Here is a 17,556-nt window from a genome sequence, read left to right as displayed (position 1 = left end):
GTGGTCAAAAGAACTCGTTTGCTCTTTGGTTTTGCTCCATATGCTCGATGGAAAAGTGATTTTTAAGATAAATTCTTGAACATTTGAATTGGTTTCACTTTGTTCTCTGCCATGAGTTCAAACAGCAGGCCCAGCGTTTACCTTTTGTAAACAGCACACGTCTCCTTCTTACCGAACTTGTTCCATCCTATGTGTCTCAAAACCATAAAACTCTTGACTGTAGATGATCACAGTAATAAAGCCATGTTCATGGCGCTTGCATCCCGCCCACATGCGCCAGCCGTTGGCGCGCTTTCTTGCACTGCGCCGCATCTGCGCAGCACCGCCGATCGTGAAAGCTGCACTCTACGGGTGGAATTGCGCAGTGTTGCGCAACATGACGTTGAGATCTGTTCTTGATCTCACGGTTGCACACAAACACACCATTTATGAAAGGAAACAATACACCCACGGTGCATAAAGCCTGGCTGTTCTCCTGTGGGATTTTGGAAACGGTGAATTTTGCAGACCACATCCAGATGTTTTGTTTTGCGGAAGTAGGGATATTACGTCTATTAAGGGACAAGAGACGTGAGGAGATTGTTCATCCTTCAAAGCCGATGAGCATTTCAGTACCAGTTACTGTTTAGCGCTTTAACCTCGATAGCCGATGGTAGGATCATATTGCATTTCAGGTGCTTTCCGCGCAGCCGCTGCACGCTGTGGGACAGTATAACGGGGTTTGATTACGCAGAGAGGATGGTGGCGGAGATGGCGAACTGCGGAGCGGCTTGTCACCTGGAAAGCGGGTAAGGCTTTTGATTATGTCACGTTGAAGCAGAGCAAGTGCTGACCTCTCGCTTTTTATTTTTTTTAACCAGTGTCCCTGATTTTGCGTACAACCCGATGATGCAGTGGATGTAGCGCGAAAGTCGCCTCGCGTCAACAAAGGAAGTGGCTTCTTGCGGTGTCATGTTTTCATGATGCAGTCGTTTTAGTATATGGGCTCATCTGTGTGTGCGCGTTTTAAGTAAACATCATGAAATTCTTGCTTCTACGTTACCAATGCGCTGAAGTGAAGGTGGAGGTAAAGAGCGGGTGGCGTCTCTGCGCTGCACGCTGGCTTCGGGATGACTCAGTGACAACAACGTAACATCATGTTGTTGGGAGAGTGAGTATCGTGTTTGAAAACGAAAGATGGCGATTTGAAGCAGACTTTCCATGCATGTAAATAAGTTCAAACGTTCTGATAGGAAAGAAAGCACATGTGTAAAGATCAATGCTATTGGCCTCTATTAAGCGCTTAATATGATTCATTTAACTTTTTTCCAGTAAGGATCATGATGCTATAAAACACATGTAACACGTGTTTGTTGACATGCTGTCCCATTTCAAGTATTTTTCTTATTTAAAAAAAAAAAAATTAAAGGTAATCCTCCATCTTTAATATTTACACTACAATTACTAGCAGTTGTATTGTAAACCGCAGACAGGTGAGCTGATACTGATGACACACTGTGTTGTAGCCTAGGTGTTGTGTTCATCTGAAGATGAGGGCTGGAAAGGCCCCTGACTTAGCAATGCCATACATAAACATTGTAAAACAATCTGGGAGCATGCTCAGTGAAGCTAAAACTTCATGGTCTTTTGGGTTATATTAGTAGTTTATTGCAAAGCATAACATACAATCTGTCGAAATCACTTTAGATGCAGTGGGGTAAAATAATATTAGTGAGTGTAGGTATCAAAGGTCGGCCAGTTTTATGTCTGTGTAATAGATTAAGAACAACTGACAGTTGTTTATCTGCATTGTGTACATGGTAAAGGAGCTGCCTTTATCTTTTAACCAGACACAAACTGAGACGCTCACAGAACATTCTGTTGCCAAAAAGCAAGTGGGAATAGAAAAAGTGTGATAATTTATGTGTTTCTTTATTGTCTGAAAATATTTGAGCAATGACAAAAAAAAAAAAACTTGCACAAAGGAAAAGATGATTACCATGGCGACTGGCAGAGCTGCGAATGGGCTGACCTTGGGGAAGAAGAAAACAGTGTTTCCTGGACAGATGTTTTAAAACAAAGGAAGCCACTGTGACTTATCACAGTTAACAGATGGTAAATCAAAGAATACAATTTGGCCAGCCTTAATAATAAAATTGCCTGACGCAATTTTGTTTTTGATCATCAGGTTTCGCGTTTTTACAACCGAGGGGGAGGAACAGGAAGAGATGTGACCTACTTATTTTTGCGAGTGTTGGTGATTAACTCGTTGCGCTTGTGGGCTTGGCTCTCTGTCTTTCCATCCTGAAGGATCTCAGGCGTGTCCTATCTTGTTGAGGCCCAAACTGGTTGCTCCAGTCCTCTACTCAGACACAACATTTGAACTGTTGCACTTGGATTGGGCTCATTTTTTGTTTGATATGCTACATTCCTTAATAGTCAGTCATGAAACAACAACAAAAACAGTTGATAAGCCAGGAGGACTTTGTGTTTTCGCTCTGCAGGGCTGAGCAATATGATCAAAATTACTACTATCACAACATTAATACAAATGTAAATTTTTACTAATACCATATCACAGCTGTTGGCAAAATAAAATGAAAAGGATCTGTGCAATGAAAATTGTTCTTCTGTAGTGCTTTACAATATATCAAAACTTCTAATTCATTATTTTAATTGCAATGTGCTTATTATTAATACAACCAATAATTTACACACCAAACTTTGTACAATGACCACATGTTTCAGATGATAACAACTATAAGATGCATATCAAAAAGCAACAAAAAAGATATGAAAGCAGCAGACGCTTTGTTTGTATGGTTTGTTTTGTTTGCAACGCCAGTATCTTTCCATGGCTCCTCCCCTGTTCAGAAAGTGGATGTGAGAGTGAGCTTGAGTGTGAAGGTGAATCTATAATTCTACAGCAAGTGGTTGGTGTCACAGGCGTGAGAAAGTGAGATTCGGGCAGCTTGTACACATTTCCTGTTTTTCAATCAAAAGCAGAAGTTGTGTACTCTGACAGCCTGCAGCTGCACAATTACAACCTAGAATTTCTTCTGTAAATGTCATCACAACACGCAGACAACCCTTGCATGACTGCTTAATGTAATTCCTAGCTGGCTGACAGTTAATCTCTTTTCCCCCACAGAGACGGAGACATCCCTGCACCTGAAAACAAAGGTAACATCAACCAACATATTTCCTTTTCTCTGTTGTCGTTACTTTCTCCTTTTACTTTGTCATAGCGCACACAAGGAGCTACATGTCTATGCTGTTGTGCTATGTCTTTTCCTAATATTATCATTTGCATTTACTCTTGCTTTCCTTGCTTTATTTATCCCTTCTTAACTTCGTCTCTTCTCACTGTTTTCACTTTGATTTCCATATCATTTCCCTTAAAGGGCCAAACACAGTCATATGATCACGCTGTCCCTTGTTTTGTATTTGCAATTGAACAGCAGAACACAAAATTCTATGTATTTTATCAAGATTCCTCTAGTAATCGCTTATCCCCCCATATGAGTTAATATATAATCTTACCTTGTTTCCTGGTTGTGTTGAATGACCCAAATTGAAAGTTGGCAAAAGTACTGAAACATGTGACTGACAAGAGTTTCTGTGAGATTGATTGTTCAAACAATAAATAGCTTTAAATAGTGTAAATACCTGCACTTTGTTTGAGCCCCAGGTTTTACATGTGAAAGAATGTATTTGATTTTAAAAAGGATAGATCAACATAAGAACAAAATAAGCAGTCCATCGTAGAAAGGGAAGACATTGTGAAACCTGAAAAAAGGGGAAATCAATCAAAGGCATTGCACAAACGTTAATTATGAACAATTTGAAATGTCCTAAAAAAGAAAGAAACCATCTAGCAACATGCACAGAACAGGCCAACAACAGCTGATTGCAGAAACAGTGTGAGAGATGTAAAGAAAAACACAAAAACCACAATCAGTAACATCACCAACAACCTCCACTGAGCAAGGGTGAAGGTATCACAATCTGACATTTGAAGAAAAAAATCATGAGCAGAAATACAGGGCCCACACAACAAGATGCAAACCCCCCGTCAGCAGAAAGAATCAGAAAGCCAGAGTTTTATGAACTAATGAGACCAAGATTGTGCTCTATCAAAGATGATGGAAAGGCCAAAGTGTGGAGGAAGAAATGATCTGCACAGGCTCATCTGTGAAGCACAGTGGAGGTCGTGTCATGGTTTATGGCCGCATAGCTGCTTCTGGAACAGTTTCACTGATCTTTATTGATGATATAAGTCATGATGTTAACCGCAGAATGAATTGAGGGGTGTATAAAAGCATTTTGTCTGCCAGTTTACCGAGAAAAGCAGCTAAAATGTATCTAATTTACTAAAGAGAAAACATCATAGTATTTTAGGAACCACAACAAGAAAAAAGGAAACAGAACCTTTTTGATTGCAAAAAAGGTAGAGACAGCATTGCTGGCTTTTGATTGCACAGAACCAAAGTCAGTCAGCATCAGCATCAGTATAAGACAGTCATGTTTTCCCTACTAACACTGCTATAATGGGACTTGATTATGCTTAAGGCCACATAACACAGCATCCTGGGTTCGAGTCCAGCTGGGGACCTTTGCATGTCATACCCCTTCTTTCCCTTTTACGTTTCTTGTTTCCTTTTTGTACTTGAATCTATTTAATAAAGGTAAAACTGGTCCTATACACACTGTATATTGAACATGTTGAATATGTGGTCATTATCCAAATTTTCACTTAACATCTATTTGGAAATTTGCTCAGAGGTTTGTGGTGATGTGAGGATGTGCACACAGCCTGCAGTCTCAGCAGCTCCAGCCAGAGCACTGTTGTGGAAATGTTGTGCTTTATGAAATGTGAACGTGTTTTCTAAAGTGTTGTTGTGTTTCCTGTAATGCAGTCATGTTTTTTTTCTTTTGTACTTGTGTTTTGAAATGTTTGTTGGCCTGTTTTTTGAAATGCCAATGTGCTGAAATGTTGTTGCGTTTTCCCATTTGTACATTTTGTGAAATGTCACTGTGTTTACAAAAACCCAATGACATTGTTGTTGTATTGGCTCTTCTGCTGTTGTGTTTTATAAAATGTATTGTGCTTTGTGAAATCTATTGGCCGTTATAAAAAAAGGATATCCAACCAAATATTACATTTTATTTATTTACATTCAAACATTACACATTTAAAAATTGTTTACTTTCAAACTAGCAGTTCCGATACCTTTTCTCACTTAAGATGTGAGTGATCCAACTCAAAAGGTGCTAACTTTCATCCCATAATAATCATTTGTTCCTAAACCAGATGTGTTTTAAAAGAATTAAAAGGCAAAAAGGCAACAGGTCACACTTGCCTTAATACAGCATCAGACCAGTAGATGGCATGCAACACCCATGAAACAGACCTGTCAAGCTGTACACAAGTGTGTGCATTTGTCTGTGTGTGTGTGTGTGTGTGTGTTTGTGTGTTTGTGCATGCTCTTGCATGTCTGTGTGGGTGTTTGCTCTCCCCCTTGTTTGTCAGTCTGATGAGGGAAAGCGGCCATGCCAAAGTGAAGAGGGATGCCTGCTGGCTCTGCTGTGAGGTAGCAGTATAAGAAAAGGAGATTGACCATAGGAGGCATATGAGGACATGGGGAGAGAAATGGGGGAGAGCGAGTGCATTGAGCGGTGAAGCAGACAGATTGAGCAGAGTGAAAGAGAGAGATGGATGAGGGAGGCGCTGCGTGCAGAGCAGCGATGGCAGCATCTGGTTGTTAGTCTAAGATAAAACTCTGTGGGCCAGAGAGGACGGGCGCCATCCATTAGCCAGCCAGGCACTCAGCCAGATGGCCCGGTCTGCAGACATTCACCACCGCTGGGAAGAGACGAACAGCAGCAGCAGTAGCAGCAGCTCTTTTGGATGCATTTTTAAAAATGTGCCAGAATGTTAATGAATGGCACTTATCACGGGCTTCTCTACAGGGTGCCACAGTTCAGCTGCTAAGCAATGATGTATATGCAAAAGCTCCTGGTGTAAGTCAGATATGCTGAGTGCTTCTTAGAGGACTTAGATGAACTGAAGATTTTAAAAAAACAACAAAAACAAAAAAAAAAAACCCACATCGTACACAAACAGAGAAGTAAAATAAAAGTGGAGCACTCTCACTGGGGGCTTTACCTGTTAAAGCAAGAAGTTCAGTGACAAAGCCCTGTACTTCCTTTTTAGTCACCTGTTATTGCTGTCCTTACTGTATGGAAGGAACAGTGCAACAGTGCAAGTGTGAAGTTAAGTACAGGTTTAAAAACAGGGCATGTGGCTACACCTTAGGTTTTCTCTGCTTTATATAAACTCTGTTGTGTGACAAAGTGATGGGTTTCCCCTATATGATGCATACTGTGGGTTTGCAGAAAATGACAATGATGCATACGAGCTTTACATGTCATTTACTATTGTTGTTTTGTTTTTACGGCAGAGTTACCGTTCAGGTTAAATTTAGACACACTTAAACATAGCTTTCCTCTTTTTTACATGTGTACCTGGCAATAGAACAGCTTCTGGGCAATGAAACCACCACAAAAAATGGGTTGATGATGTGTCCAACCTTTAAACGAAGTTCCCCTAATGAAATAAGAATTAATGCAATGGTTAACTAACTTAACATAACAATGGTTTAGCTAATGTTGTGGTGCTTGCGACTTAACAAGGTGGAAATGTATTGATGTATGAGTATTGAATCTGTTTTTACAGAACAAGCAGCACAAACCTCACACCAATTATCTATTTGTTGCAGATAATCTGACTGAAAGTGATAGCAGCAGTTCAGGTAAACCCAAATGCCAATTGTGAAACTGTAAAGGATTTTGTTCTTTCCACACAGCTCAAACCAAAACCATCATCTGAACAGAATATGTAGTGATATTTAATTCCTTTGTTTTATCCGTTTTATTCTTTTATCCTCATTTAACCTTTGCAGCATGAATCTCTTACTGATCATTCACTGAAAATTCATTGCAAATCTTTACGCTCCCTTTGCAAAAAGAGAACCCAGGAACGTCCACAGAGGGAAGCTCAGAGGAGGAAGAGGAGGATGAGGATTCTGGTGAGAAATGTGCTTTTATCTAAGGATGGGCATGTAGACGTGTATAAAATAAGAAGATGTTAGCTTGGCTTAAAAAAGTGGAAATGCCAGCACATTTAAAACTCAGTCAATTAACACGTTATATGTTGTTTAATTTTAACAATCAGTGTAGTTTCTTGGTCCAGGAGCAACGAGATCCTAGAGTCTTGTCAGGCAGTGACTTTGTGATATATTGTTGAATAAATTAGTTTAAATTGTGGTGTTAAATATTATCTGGAGATAACCTCAACCTTCTCGTGGGACATCATGCTGTTAGATGGATTTTGTTGCCTTTGGACAAACTGAATCTAGCTGTTTTCACCTGTTTCCAGTCTTAATGCTAAGCTAAAGTAACTGGCTGCTGGAGGTAACCTCATATTTAGTGTAGACACATGAAACTTATACTGTTCTTCTCACCCAAGTCTTGTCAAGAATTTAATTAAACATCTTTCCTGATTTGTTGTGTATTTGGACTTTCAGCAGAAGGCTGTGCAGAGAGAGACGGGGCAGAAAAAGGTACAGAACCCACATTCTATAATAAATAATCTTCATTTAAGAATTTAATAACATGCAGCAGAGTAAACATTTAAAATAAAGCAGCTCACTAAGTTTATCTCTGTCATGTTCCCTGCAGACACTGAAGAAGCTGATGCAGATTTAAACAGCGGTAAGACATTTTATTTAACATCTACAAATATTATTTCCTTCCTTGTCAAACAGAGAACCTTGTTCAACTAGTCTGGTTTGTAGTGTGCATACATAGACTGCTGTGTCAGCTTTTTGTCATGGTTGCCTTCGTGATAACTAACTTGAGTATAGCCACAACCGCATCTCAGTGGCAGCAAAGCAACAGAATTATGTTGCAAAATGTCTGAGCTTCTCCCCTTTACTGTTACACAGAATTCAATTTGACTTATAACTCAGTGGGCCCCACCTGCACTCACAGGCAAAAAACAGTGTTGTCCAGGGCGTCTTTCAGAAACTTAAAACAGGACGGTCTGATTTTTCATGTGATAATGCTGGACTTTCTCCTTCAGACTCATTCCTTGGACAGGCAGCAGAGGTTTTCAATGGGAAAGGTAAACACATAATTTTACAGCAGATGCATTGTATGGAGGTTAGGCTCACATGTCTTATAACAGCGGATCATTCTTTCCGACAGGTGAAAGCAGTTTCAAATTTTGCTGTGAAAAATGCAAAGCCACCCAACAGGTGAGCTCAGAAATTGCACGCTTTTCCTTTCTGCTTGATGCTTTTGATCAGATGTGTATAGACGCATTTGCCATTCTTTTAACACTGAGAGAAATGGGCTTCCTTCTAATTTGTGATTAGCCATAGTTTTGTTTTAGTTTCTTCACTCTGAGGGTTTTTGACTATGGTGCTATAATTGCACAAACAAACAATCAAGCTGTGTTGGTGTGTTTGACAGAGCCACGGCAATGAGCTTGTTAACCCCAGGAGAATCTCCAAGGGACGATTACAGTGAGTGTCTGTGTGAGTAGTGTCTCTGCAGTACTTTCCTACTGATTCTATACAGTACCACCGACTGTGTATTTGTGTGTTTCAGGGTCCAGCTGGAAGCAGAGGGTACATATGAGTGTTCGGTCACTGGCCTGGTGTTTGAAGCATCGGAGCGGGTTCTCGTGCGCTACTCAGTCTTGTCCTGGTCCAAGTTTGGCTCATTTCTCCAGGACTCCTGGAAGTTTGCAGGACCCATCTTTAATGTGGACACGGTCAACAAGGACGCGTCGGTCCTCAGGTCCATCCAGTTCCCTCACTCCATCTGCCTAGCTGGTGAGAGCACTAATGCTTTCTCAGACCTGCATGTCCTGCATGTTCAGCACATCTGTCTTCTTGCGATGACTTTGTTAGGCAATGTTATTAAGATCAATTATTTTCAACAAGTTATCACTTAGCGACTGTCATGACTTCAATAATACATTTTAATTGCTAGATAAGTTTCCATAATTTAAAATGAAAATTATTAATTAACTAATTTGAATATGACTCGCTTAAAAGCCTTTGCACACAGATTTTTGCTTTGAATTTTAGACTCTAATTATCTTTTTTGAGAGGTTGACATTGACTTTGAAGCAAAACCAAATAGCAAAATTTAGTTTAAAGCAAAATATTAAATCTTTTGATTAATTTTGGACAGATCCAGATAATGAGATGACATTTAGTGTCCTACACATAAAGGACAACCGTCCACTCATCGAGCCAACGGTGGACCACTCAGGTAGCCATGTCAAGTGGAATGTTACCTCCCTGTCTCCCGTGGGCCCCATCATCCAGATGAACCAGCATGCAGAGCACCATGGGGTGGTCCTGGTCTATAAGCAGCAGGGCAGTGACAACAACAGCTACAGCTTCCACGTCTACTTGGCCACCAACAGCTCTTCTGACATAAGCGTAAGTCTTTGCAAACACTGTACCTATCTTAGTAGCTCGTAGGCACGGAGGACATGGATTCCTTTAAAGAGAATGTCATTTCACTTAGACACTTAGAAATCAGTGACTGCGGGTTTTCCTGCTTCTCATCTGATAAGTGCACCACTGTCTGGGTTGGTTTTTACTAGTGTTTTTAAAACAGATGAAAAGGTTGTTACACCTTTTGTGCTTGTCAGATCTTGTTTCACTTTCACACCTAAGTAGTGGAAGCTCCTTTCAAACAGCGACTTTTATCTGTAGATGTTCTGGCGGTTTTACGCGTCAGTGTTTTGACTCTGGTTACTGCCACTGGTCCAGTCAGTAACATTTTGGTATCTGTTCCTGTGCAGCGACGATGCTGCAGTCACAAAAGTGGATGCAATGCACACGAGTTGCAGTTTGAATGTCTAAATACATCCACAGATGTATGAAATGCACATTTTAAGCTTTTAGAATTTACATGTAGTTACAATTTTTATGCTTAATGAAATAACACTAATAACTGTTTGGCAAAGTGACACTTTTGTCACGATTTTACACTTCGGATCAGCACATTTTGTGTTTTAATTTGGGAACTTTACATTGAGGAGTAAGCCAAAAAACAAGAACACAACAAACAAAAATAAGCTTCCTTATGTGCGTTGCTAACTAATATTCCATTCATCAAAGAGAGACTCATCAGCTGAGTCTGCCCCAATTATCTGATCATCACATGCTTAGGATAAAAGTCCAGCAAAAGGCCTTACCTATGTAAGTGTGTGTTAAATGTAAGAACAAATTTAGAGCCAACACTTCAGTTTCACTTCTTGTGAACTGATGCCACCTTATATTATTAAAAAGCAGAAATTTCAGAGAGTCCTGAAGTAATCACAGAGTCACATGTATTAATGATGTCATCAACCCTTCTCTAGAATATGTTATAGTAAATTAGTGCAACAAGACAGCGAATGTTTTTTTGAAAACGGCCTTTGGGGTCTAGACAAAAATGTCAGTGGCTTGCACTTGTAGATATGCTAATAATATGTGTATTATTGTAAGTCTGCTGCATAATTCTGACAGCTGTATGAACATAATGCGTGTTTAACAGCATAACTCACTCAGGAAGTGTGTTTGTGGTTGCATGATGTATGTTTTGGAGGTGGCATGTGGTGAATAATGTTTCTGCAATATTGTAACCCAGAAATATATTTACTTCAACTATGAATGTAGAAACTTGTATTTTCCCTATTGACGAGTGTTTCCATCAGTGTTTACATTACGTGGTTGTCTCAACCATCACTGACCTGAACTCTTGAGTGGCTTGTTCGTGTGAGACGCCCTCAGTTTTTCCACTCCGACTCTGGAAAATGTGTTTGAATATTTGAATCACAGTTCATCTTGACTAACTAACTGATGGTGATGGTTCTGTTGCCGTCACATTGTCTTCCTGATGTCCCTATGTAACTAGGATGTACGCAAACAAGTGAGGGCCTACAAAAATCGTTACATGCAGATCGAGAAGCCTCCCACATGTAAACTAGATGAGGGGACGTATCGTCTCCTGAGTGAGCCCGAGGGAGACATCAAACCTCAGGTTTGTGTTTCTGATATGTTGATTTCAACAGATGTATTGAAACACAAATAATAAACTGTGTCGTTTCTGCTCTGCTTTTGTCACGACATGATAAAATTATGTTTACGCATGTGTCTTCGTGCAGGATTTGAAATTCACGCTAGCGGTGACTAAGATGAAGGGCTACTTTGAAGCCTTCTTTGAGCAGCCTCCTCCCTTTAAACTCTCTGTTATAGAAATTAACACAGAGGAGACTGTTTGGTCTGCGACCATCAGAGAAGGTACGGGTGCATTTTGGTCTGAACGCTTGTGCTGAATTATTGTTGAAAAGGAAAACATGTGGGCACTGGGACTCCAGTTGTTTCACATGACTTTTTTTTATGTTTCTATGACAGCAACAGCAAAATCAATGTTTTTATTTGCAAATAAACCAAGACGTTTCCCCTGGGCTTCACATATTTTTGTGTACAAGCACATATTTTGAGCAATTTGGTTTCAACTACAAATCATATGTCTTACTCCAATAGGCGACTGTGTGGACAACAGAGAGAAGAAGCCAAGGAAGAGGACGAACAGTGAGTGTCTTGTTTTTCCGATTTAGGTTTTTCCACCACGACCTGTTTTAGTGGCTACGGGTTGACTTATATCATATGCTGAACATCTCTTTCATAGGCAGGCAGAGAAGCAGCAGCCCGTCAGAAGAAGAAACTACCTGTAAAAGACCTCGATGGGAGGACGAGTCAGGTGATTTTCCCGCTAGCGGTTTTAAAAGAACTTCAGTATCTTGCCCGCCGTCAACTCAACACAAACCTGAACTATTTCCAGCCCAGTGTCTGTCTGTATAACATTATACTGAAATAACCTGTGTGTATCGTGTGTTAGATGGAGTGAAAACAGCGATGACTCGGGGCCAGGACATGTCAGAAAAGCAGCTACTGCAGTTGGCCAAGCAGCTCGGGAAGGAGTGGAAACAGGTTGCCATCTATCTAGAATTGAAGTCCAAGGAGCTGGATGACATCCAGGCAACAGAAAAAGATGTGACCATGCAGAAGCTGAAGATGCTGGTGGAGTGGAAGAAGAGAAGAGGCCCAGGGGAGGCCACTGCGAGCGACCTGCTGGAAAGCTTAACGGACCTTGATGACTTGCCAAATGAAGTCCGTCAGACACTGCAAGGTAATAGCCCACAGACTTACCTGATGAAGCTCCACCTGATACGATAATGATGAAGGATAAAAAATCAGGGTTGTAAAATAATACTTGACTAAACTTTAGGTTAAATAGTGAACTTCTGATTGCTCATAAAACCGATGTTTTTAGTTTTACTTTTGACCGACTGTCTCCAGAAACACTTTTCAGCCACACACTGATTAATAGGCTTTGTTACAGCGCAAATCCCGATGGCCCCAAAACCATTGTTGTCAAAATCATCAGCAAAAAACATAAAGCAAAATAAAAACTACATGAGGTGGCTGGAAGGTATGAAAAGCATGATACTGTATATTCCCTCAGATAATGGCCTCTTGCATTTAGGGGATACTACAGAGAAAAGTCAGGAAAAACAAAATAAATGTCTCAGCTTCAATAGATCCCAACTTACGCCGTATCCGTTAAAGTTTGTATGATTAAAATGGTTCAACAATGTATATAGGCCATTTGTTTTTTGGGGCGTGATTGTGTTCTTGTTTTACTATAGTGTTACTAATGAGATAAGGAGCTTTCTGCTCACCTCCTAATCTTTCCCACACGACTGCGATACTGCTGAACGTGCAGCATCGATATGTTCACATTAGGAACAAATCGACGTGTGCAGGACACTGGCTCCGTCCACAGGCTGTGGAGGCAGATTGTGAACTGTCTATTGGATGGTCGTGTTTCAGGAGTTGAGATTAATAAAACAAATGAAAAATGACACGACTGAGAGCAAGTGGGTGTTTAGTCTCTTTGAAATGTGAGTCGAGGACCAGGGGATCAAACCGACAACGCAGGGATTGATGAACAACTGCTCTCCCCCCTGAATCACAGTTGCCCACACACAGTCACGTGGGAAGCCCAACCAGTCTATTGAAACATTACCACAGTCATGTGGAACATCACATAGACTGTACTGACTAATTTTTATCACACAAACTTTAAAGGACAAAGTAATATTTGTGATCTACGGAAGTGGATACATTCATTTGGATTTTGATCACGAGAAAACAAAGTTTTTTTTCCGGACACAATGAGGGAATTATCCCATTATCATGAGGTAATGATGGTAATTAAAAACCATACCTGCATCCATGGCCGTTCTCGGCTTCAGTAATTGACATCTCTCCACATTAACATAAGTTATGGTCTCTGCTGAATATTGTTTTAATATATATTGTTAAGAGATGCAAACTATTAAAAGTCATTTTGTAAATATATGTTTTTGGTTGTGTGTTTTCAGATATGATAAACAAGCATTTGCCTTAAATGGGCTGCTGAATACCAGGGGTTTCAGCACAAAGAAGAGAAGAAGATCTCAGGAATACAGCAAAGCAGAACTGACCTCTGGACCAAACATCAGGTCCTCCCTGAGTTTAACTTTCTCTTTTGAACATTCTTTTCACATGTTTTATTTCTGCATTTCATGAATAGGACCAATGTCTGAACTTTGAAAGGGCACTTTTACCAAACTTAATTCAAATGTTTTTTTTTTTTCTGTAATGAATGCAGAAAAGAAGAACTGTACCTGTGTGTGAACAGATGTTGATATGTTTAGCATCATCAGGTGTAAAAATGACCAATTGAGGTAGAGCGTTAGTGGGTCATTGGGATATTTAGTAGCTAATTATGTAGCCAGTAATAGATGTAAATGTTGGTGCTGCAGTGCTGAAACTGCAAGAATCAGGAAAACTCCAACTGGTTTATCTTGTTTCACTTTGAAGCGTTTATGGGACTTTTTATTAGACAATTAAACATTACATCACATTCACATGCATGTGACTGTCCAAAGCAATATGGACTGAATTTTTGAACTGTTTTGTGTCTCATACATTTTTATTTTTGTAAACATGTTTTGTACATTTCTTTTTTTTTTACCAGCTTTTTCAAACTTTTATTTTTCTATGTTTGTTTTTTGGTGTTTGACTCTGAACTTGTAAGGAGTGAGGAGTAGCTCCAGGCTGATTCTTCTGTCATATTTTGTAACTTGAATCGTGAAACTCGTCTGGCCTTCTGAGACTGGAACGCACATCTTGTGTTTAAATGTAAATCCTGTGTTTCATCATTATGTACAATACTGAGCCTGACAGGCAACGAGCAGCTAATCATCTTTTCAAGACAATTGTTCATAGCTGTGGAACTTCTAGAAACAAACCATAATGTACGCTGTCTATGGAAATATTTACATTTTCTGAAGATCTGTATCATTTAAACATTTGTCAGAGTTTTGTTTCTGTTCTACCACTTTTCGAATGACACTTTCCAGACAAGTCAATGCTATTTGGGGAATGCTGCACAAAGAGCATCTGGAACATCAAATCATTTTAGGGTCTTCCAGCGTGTTATAATGCAGTGAGCTTTAGACTTGCTTCCTTGAACACATTACCACCAACGGTCCAGTCTGTCCTTTTTGCACTTGTTTGTTTTATTCCAAAGACGATTGGAATAAAGGTGGAGCAGCAAATGTTGACTGAAGCTCTTCTGGATGTTTCGTTTTGTGTGTTTTTTTTTTTTTTCGGTTGTGTTAAAAGTAAACTCAATTGTCTGTCATGTAGTCAGTTCATTAAAAACACTTTCACTTCAGCATTTGATACCAAAAATACTTTATTATAAATAACAATAAATAGCAACACAGACCATCATATAAATAATTTAATAAATAGATCCTTAAGAATAGATACATTCCCCAAAATGTTAGAATACATTCATGTAAATAGGCCAACATGGCCGCCATTGCTCTGACCTTAGCAGTAGTTCGACTGTGATTCAGCTCTCTCTCATTCAGCTCTGAGTGAGGCTAAAGTCGAGCCAGCTAGCTTATGTTTTATCATTAATCATGCAGACATTTGTGCTGCATGTGCAGTGTAAACAACAACTTGGTCAGTAGTTGTAAGTGGTGGTAGTGGATTATCAAGAAGGCGTGCTGAGTTGTGATACATCAGTAGAAAGTTAAATATCATGGTGCTGCTTGGGATGATGGACATAATGACGAGGTTGCTGGATGTTTACTTCCTGTGGTCTCCTGAGGAGATGTAGCCCATAGCTCGGTTGATGGTGATGGTTCTGGTATAGAAGCCTTTCATTATCTTACACATCTCCTGTCTGTTAGTGAAGCTGTTTTTGCCCCACTGCTGAGCAGATTTCTCCTGAAAGCCAACACAAAGGGACATAACATGAATGTATTTTCAATAGCTTCAGGGATCCAACCATTTTTTTTTTTTTCAAAATATCAGTTTCCCTATTAAGACTGAAAGGTTAATAAAGAGGAAATAAAAAAAAGGAGGAATAGAAAAATACCTTTGAGTTCTCTCCATTCTCTCCATTCAGGGAGCAGTTCTGCATAAACCAAAGGAAATTCATCAGGTAAATTTAAATGTTATTTCCCAAGAGATTCTCTTTACTAATTCTGTCTTTTTAAATCATGACTGTTTCCCTGTGACCCAACACATGCATGCAAACCTACCGTCCTCAGGCTCTTGATTGTTTCCTGAGTTGGCATCAGAAGGGTGACTTCTCTGACTTGATCTCTGAGTGGGCTTTCCAGGTAAGATGTAATAGTAGCTTCATAGTAAGCCAAATCCTTCATAATGTTCATCAGACACTCACTCTGCCAGGGCAAAAAACAAAAAACAATTATTAAAAATGTTAATTCGTTAATCGCAAAGGGTTTTTAATTGGTGGATAGTGTTTTTATTGAATTAAATACATGCTGAACTTTAGATTCACAAACGATATTAGAACAACAATATTAAAAAAGAAATGGTAATAACAACATACCTCACTGAAGGATGATTGTCTCTGATTGACGCAGCCTGATGTCTGTCGGAAAAAACATATTAAACATGAGCCGTTTGTTGGCGTTTGTGTCACCGTCTAAATGCATCCTTGGACATCAGCTGAAACTTATAAGGCTTCCGAAGAAAAATGTTTTCATTCATTCTCCTAAAAATATATATAAATAAAAAAAAATCTGTAGCACAGCATATCTATGATTAATAATTTACAAAGTAAAGTGAACTCATATTTTTCTTCTAGTGGCTACTTGAAAAATGAATCATTTGCATTAGCAATAAATCAACAAATGCCACCTGAGTGGGGGCGCAGGCCAGCAGCGTGTCTTGGTTGCGTATCGCCACTGCTTCAGATGCGATGCCATAACACAATTCCGTCTGTGATACAAGATAAAGATATGAATGAACAAACTACAAAAGAAAAGAAAAACAATTCCAGTATATGACAAAAGTACAGAGGGTAATCGCTTTGTTTTGGGTCCAAACAATTCCCATGCTACAATCAAGTCTACTCACACTATTATTGAGGAGCTCTGTGATTTTCAGCAGCAGGTCCTTGTAGCGATGTGAGGACTGTGTGCAGCTCTCCGGGCTCGGACTGGGAGACACCGGCGCTCCCGTGGATGCGCGCCAGCTCAAGGCCAGCAGCATCAAGCAGCAGGTGAAGTCTGCATGGCAAGAGAATAATAACCATCAACACACGCGTCTCATGGCTCAAAAACGCACGATAAAAACCCCCCAACAGACCCACAATGCAGCATCTGAGTGCGCGTGCTCTGACTTACATGTTTTAAAGTTTGCCATCTTTCTGATCAGATAGATATCTTTGGTCGATCCTGGTAAATCAGTAACACTGTCTTGCTGCCTTCTTATCTGATGGATTTATAAGCCTCACACGGGGGTTTCCCTCTCTTGTACAGGAGCAACAGCAAAAAGAAAACTAAAACGTCATACGTAATTTCCTCATCTTCCAGCACACGTTAGTTGTAAGAGGGGAGTCACGATGTTTGTTTCATGTCTCAAGAGAAAGCAACTACGGGGAAACAAAAAAAAAGTAATCTCAAAGGGTGATGTAATTAATAAAATTAGAAAAAGGTTGCATGTCCGGGGTCATTTTAAATGCATTCCCAAACAATGGCCTGAACAAATGCGTCTGGGCTCCTACTGCAAACTCACTATTGAGTCGTTTGCATTTGTCCAAATAAACAAGTTGACTGCTAAAATGAAAGAATAGTGCAGAGTACAATGCAAAACAGCCGCAGCATCAATGAAACCCAGGGAGCAAAAACTTTATTCTGGATGTCAACTCGCACCGTGGAATCGTTACACCTGGTCCCCGTCTGCAGCAGCAGCGGCCGGGAAGCGGCAAGCGTTTATATACAGCCCCTAAATAGCGACAACGCCTCATCACAATGTATTGGATCTATACCCTCTGTCGGTGTAGCGTCTGCAAAACACATCACATAATGACAACAATCAAACAATAGAATATCTTAATAAAACATGT

General features: G+C 39.9%; 2 protein-coding genes across 4 annotated transcripts; one reads left to right on the top strand and one right to left on the bottom strand.

Annotated features, from left to right (window-relative positions):
* Positions 1 to 359: 359 nt before the first annotated feature.
* Positions 360 to 14,733, top strand: si:dkeyp-97b10.3 (uncharacterized). 3 transcript variants are annotated; one of them, XM_067507838.1, is made up of 17 exons: positions 360 to 788; positions 3,131 to 3,162; positions 6,762 to 6,794; positions 7,011 to 7,070; positions 7,572 to 7,604; positions 7,723 to 7,755; positions 8,126 to 8,167; positions 8,251 to 8,300; positions 8,518 to 8,570; positions 8,656 to 8,882; positions 9,247 to 9,500; positions 10,966 to 11,091; positions 11,216 to 11,351; positions 11,598 to 11,645; positions 11,743 to 11,814; positions 11,953 to 12,243; positions 13,502 to 14,733. In XM_067507838.1, exons 1-17 carry the CDS (start codon positions 739 to 741, stop codon positions 13,525 to 13,527), a joined length of 1,566 nt encoding a protein of 521 aa, XP_067363939.1. In that variant the 5' UTR covers positions 360 to 738; the 3' UTR covers positions 13,528 to 14,733. The 3 variants fall into 3 exon arrangements, with proteins under 3 accessions (XP_067363939.1, XP_067363938.1, XP_067363940.1); XM_067507837.1 differs by having other exon boundaries at positions 361 to 788; positions 7,569 to 7,604; XM_067507839.1 differs by lacking the exon at positions 360 to 788 and adding an exon at positions 802 to 1,150 and having other exon boundaries at positions 7,569 to 7,604.
* Positions 14,459 to 17,036, bottom strand: il12a (interleukin 12a). The gene is made up of 7 exons (XM_067507840.1): positions 16,835 to 17,036; positions 16,566 to 16,717; positions 16,347 to 16,427; positions 16,036 to 16,077; positions 15,722 to 15,865; positions 15,556 to 15,594; positions 14,459 to 15,404 (listed from the first exon to the last, which is right to left on the bottom strand). The coding sequence occupies exons 1-7, from the start codon at positions 16,851 to 16,853 to the stop codon at positions 15,264 to 15,266; spliced, it is 618 nt and encodes a 205-aa protein (XP_067363941.1). The 5' UTR covers positions 16,854 to 17,036; the 3' UTR covers positions 14,459 to 15,263.
* Positions 17,037 to 17,556: the final 520 nt, after the last annotated feature.

This window comes from Channa argus, chromosome 6 (genome assembly GCF_033026475.1).
Source record: "Channa argus isolate prfri chromosome 6, Channa argus male v1.0, whole genome shotgun sequence".
NCBI classification, from domain to species: Eukaryota; Metazoa; Chordata; class Actinopteri; order Anabantiformes; family Channidae; genus Channa; species Channa argus.
This window is presented reverse-complemented; position numbering and strand designations above follow the sequence as displayed.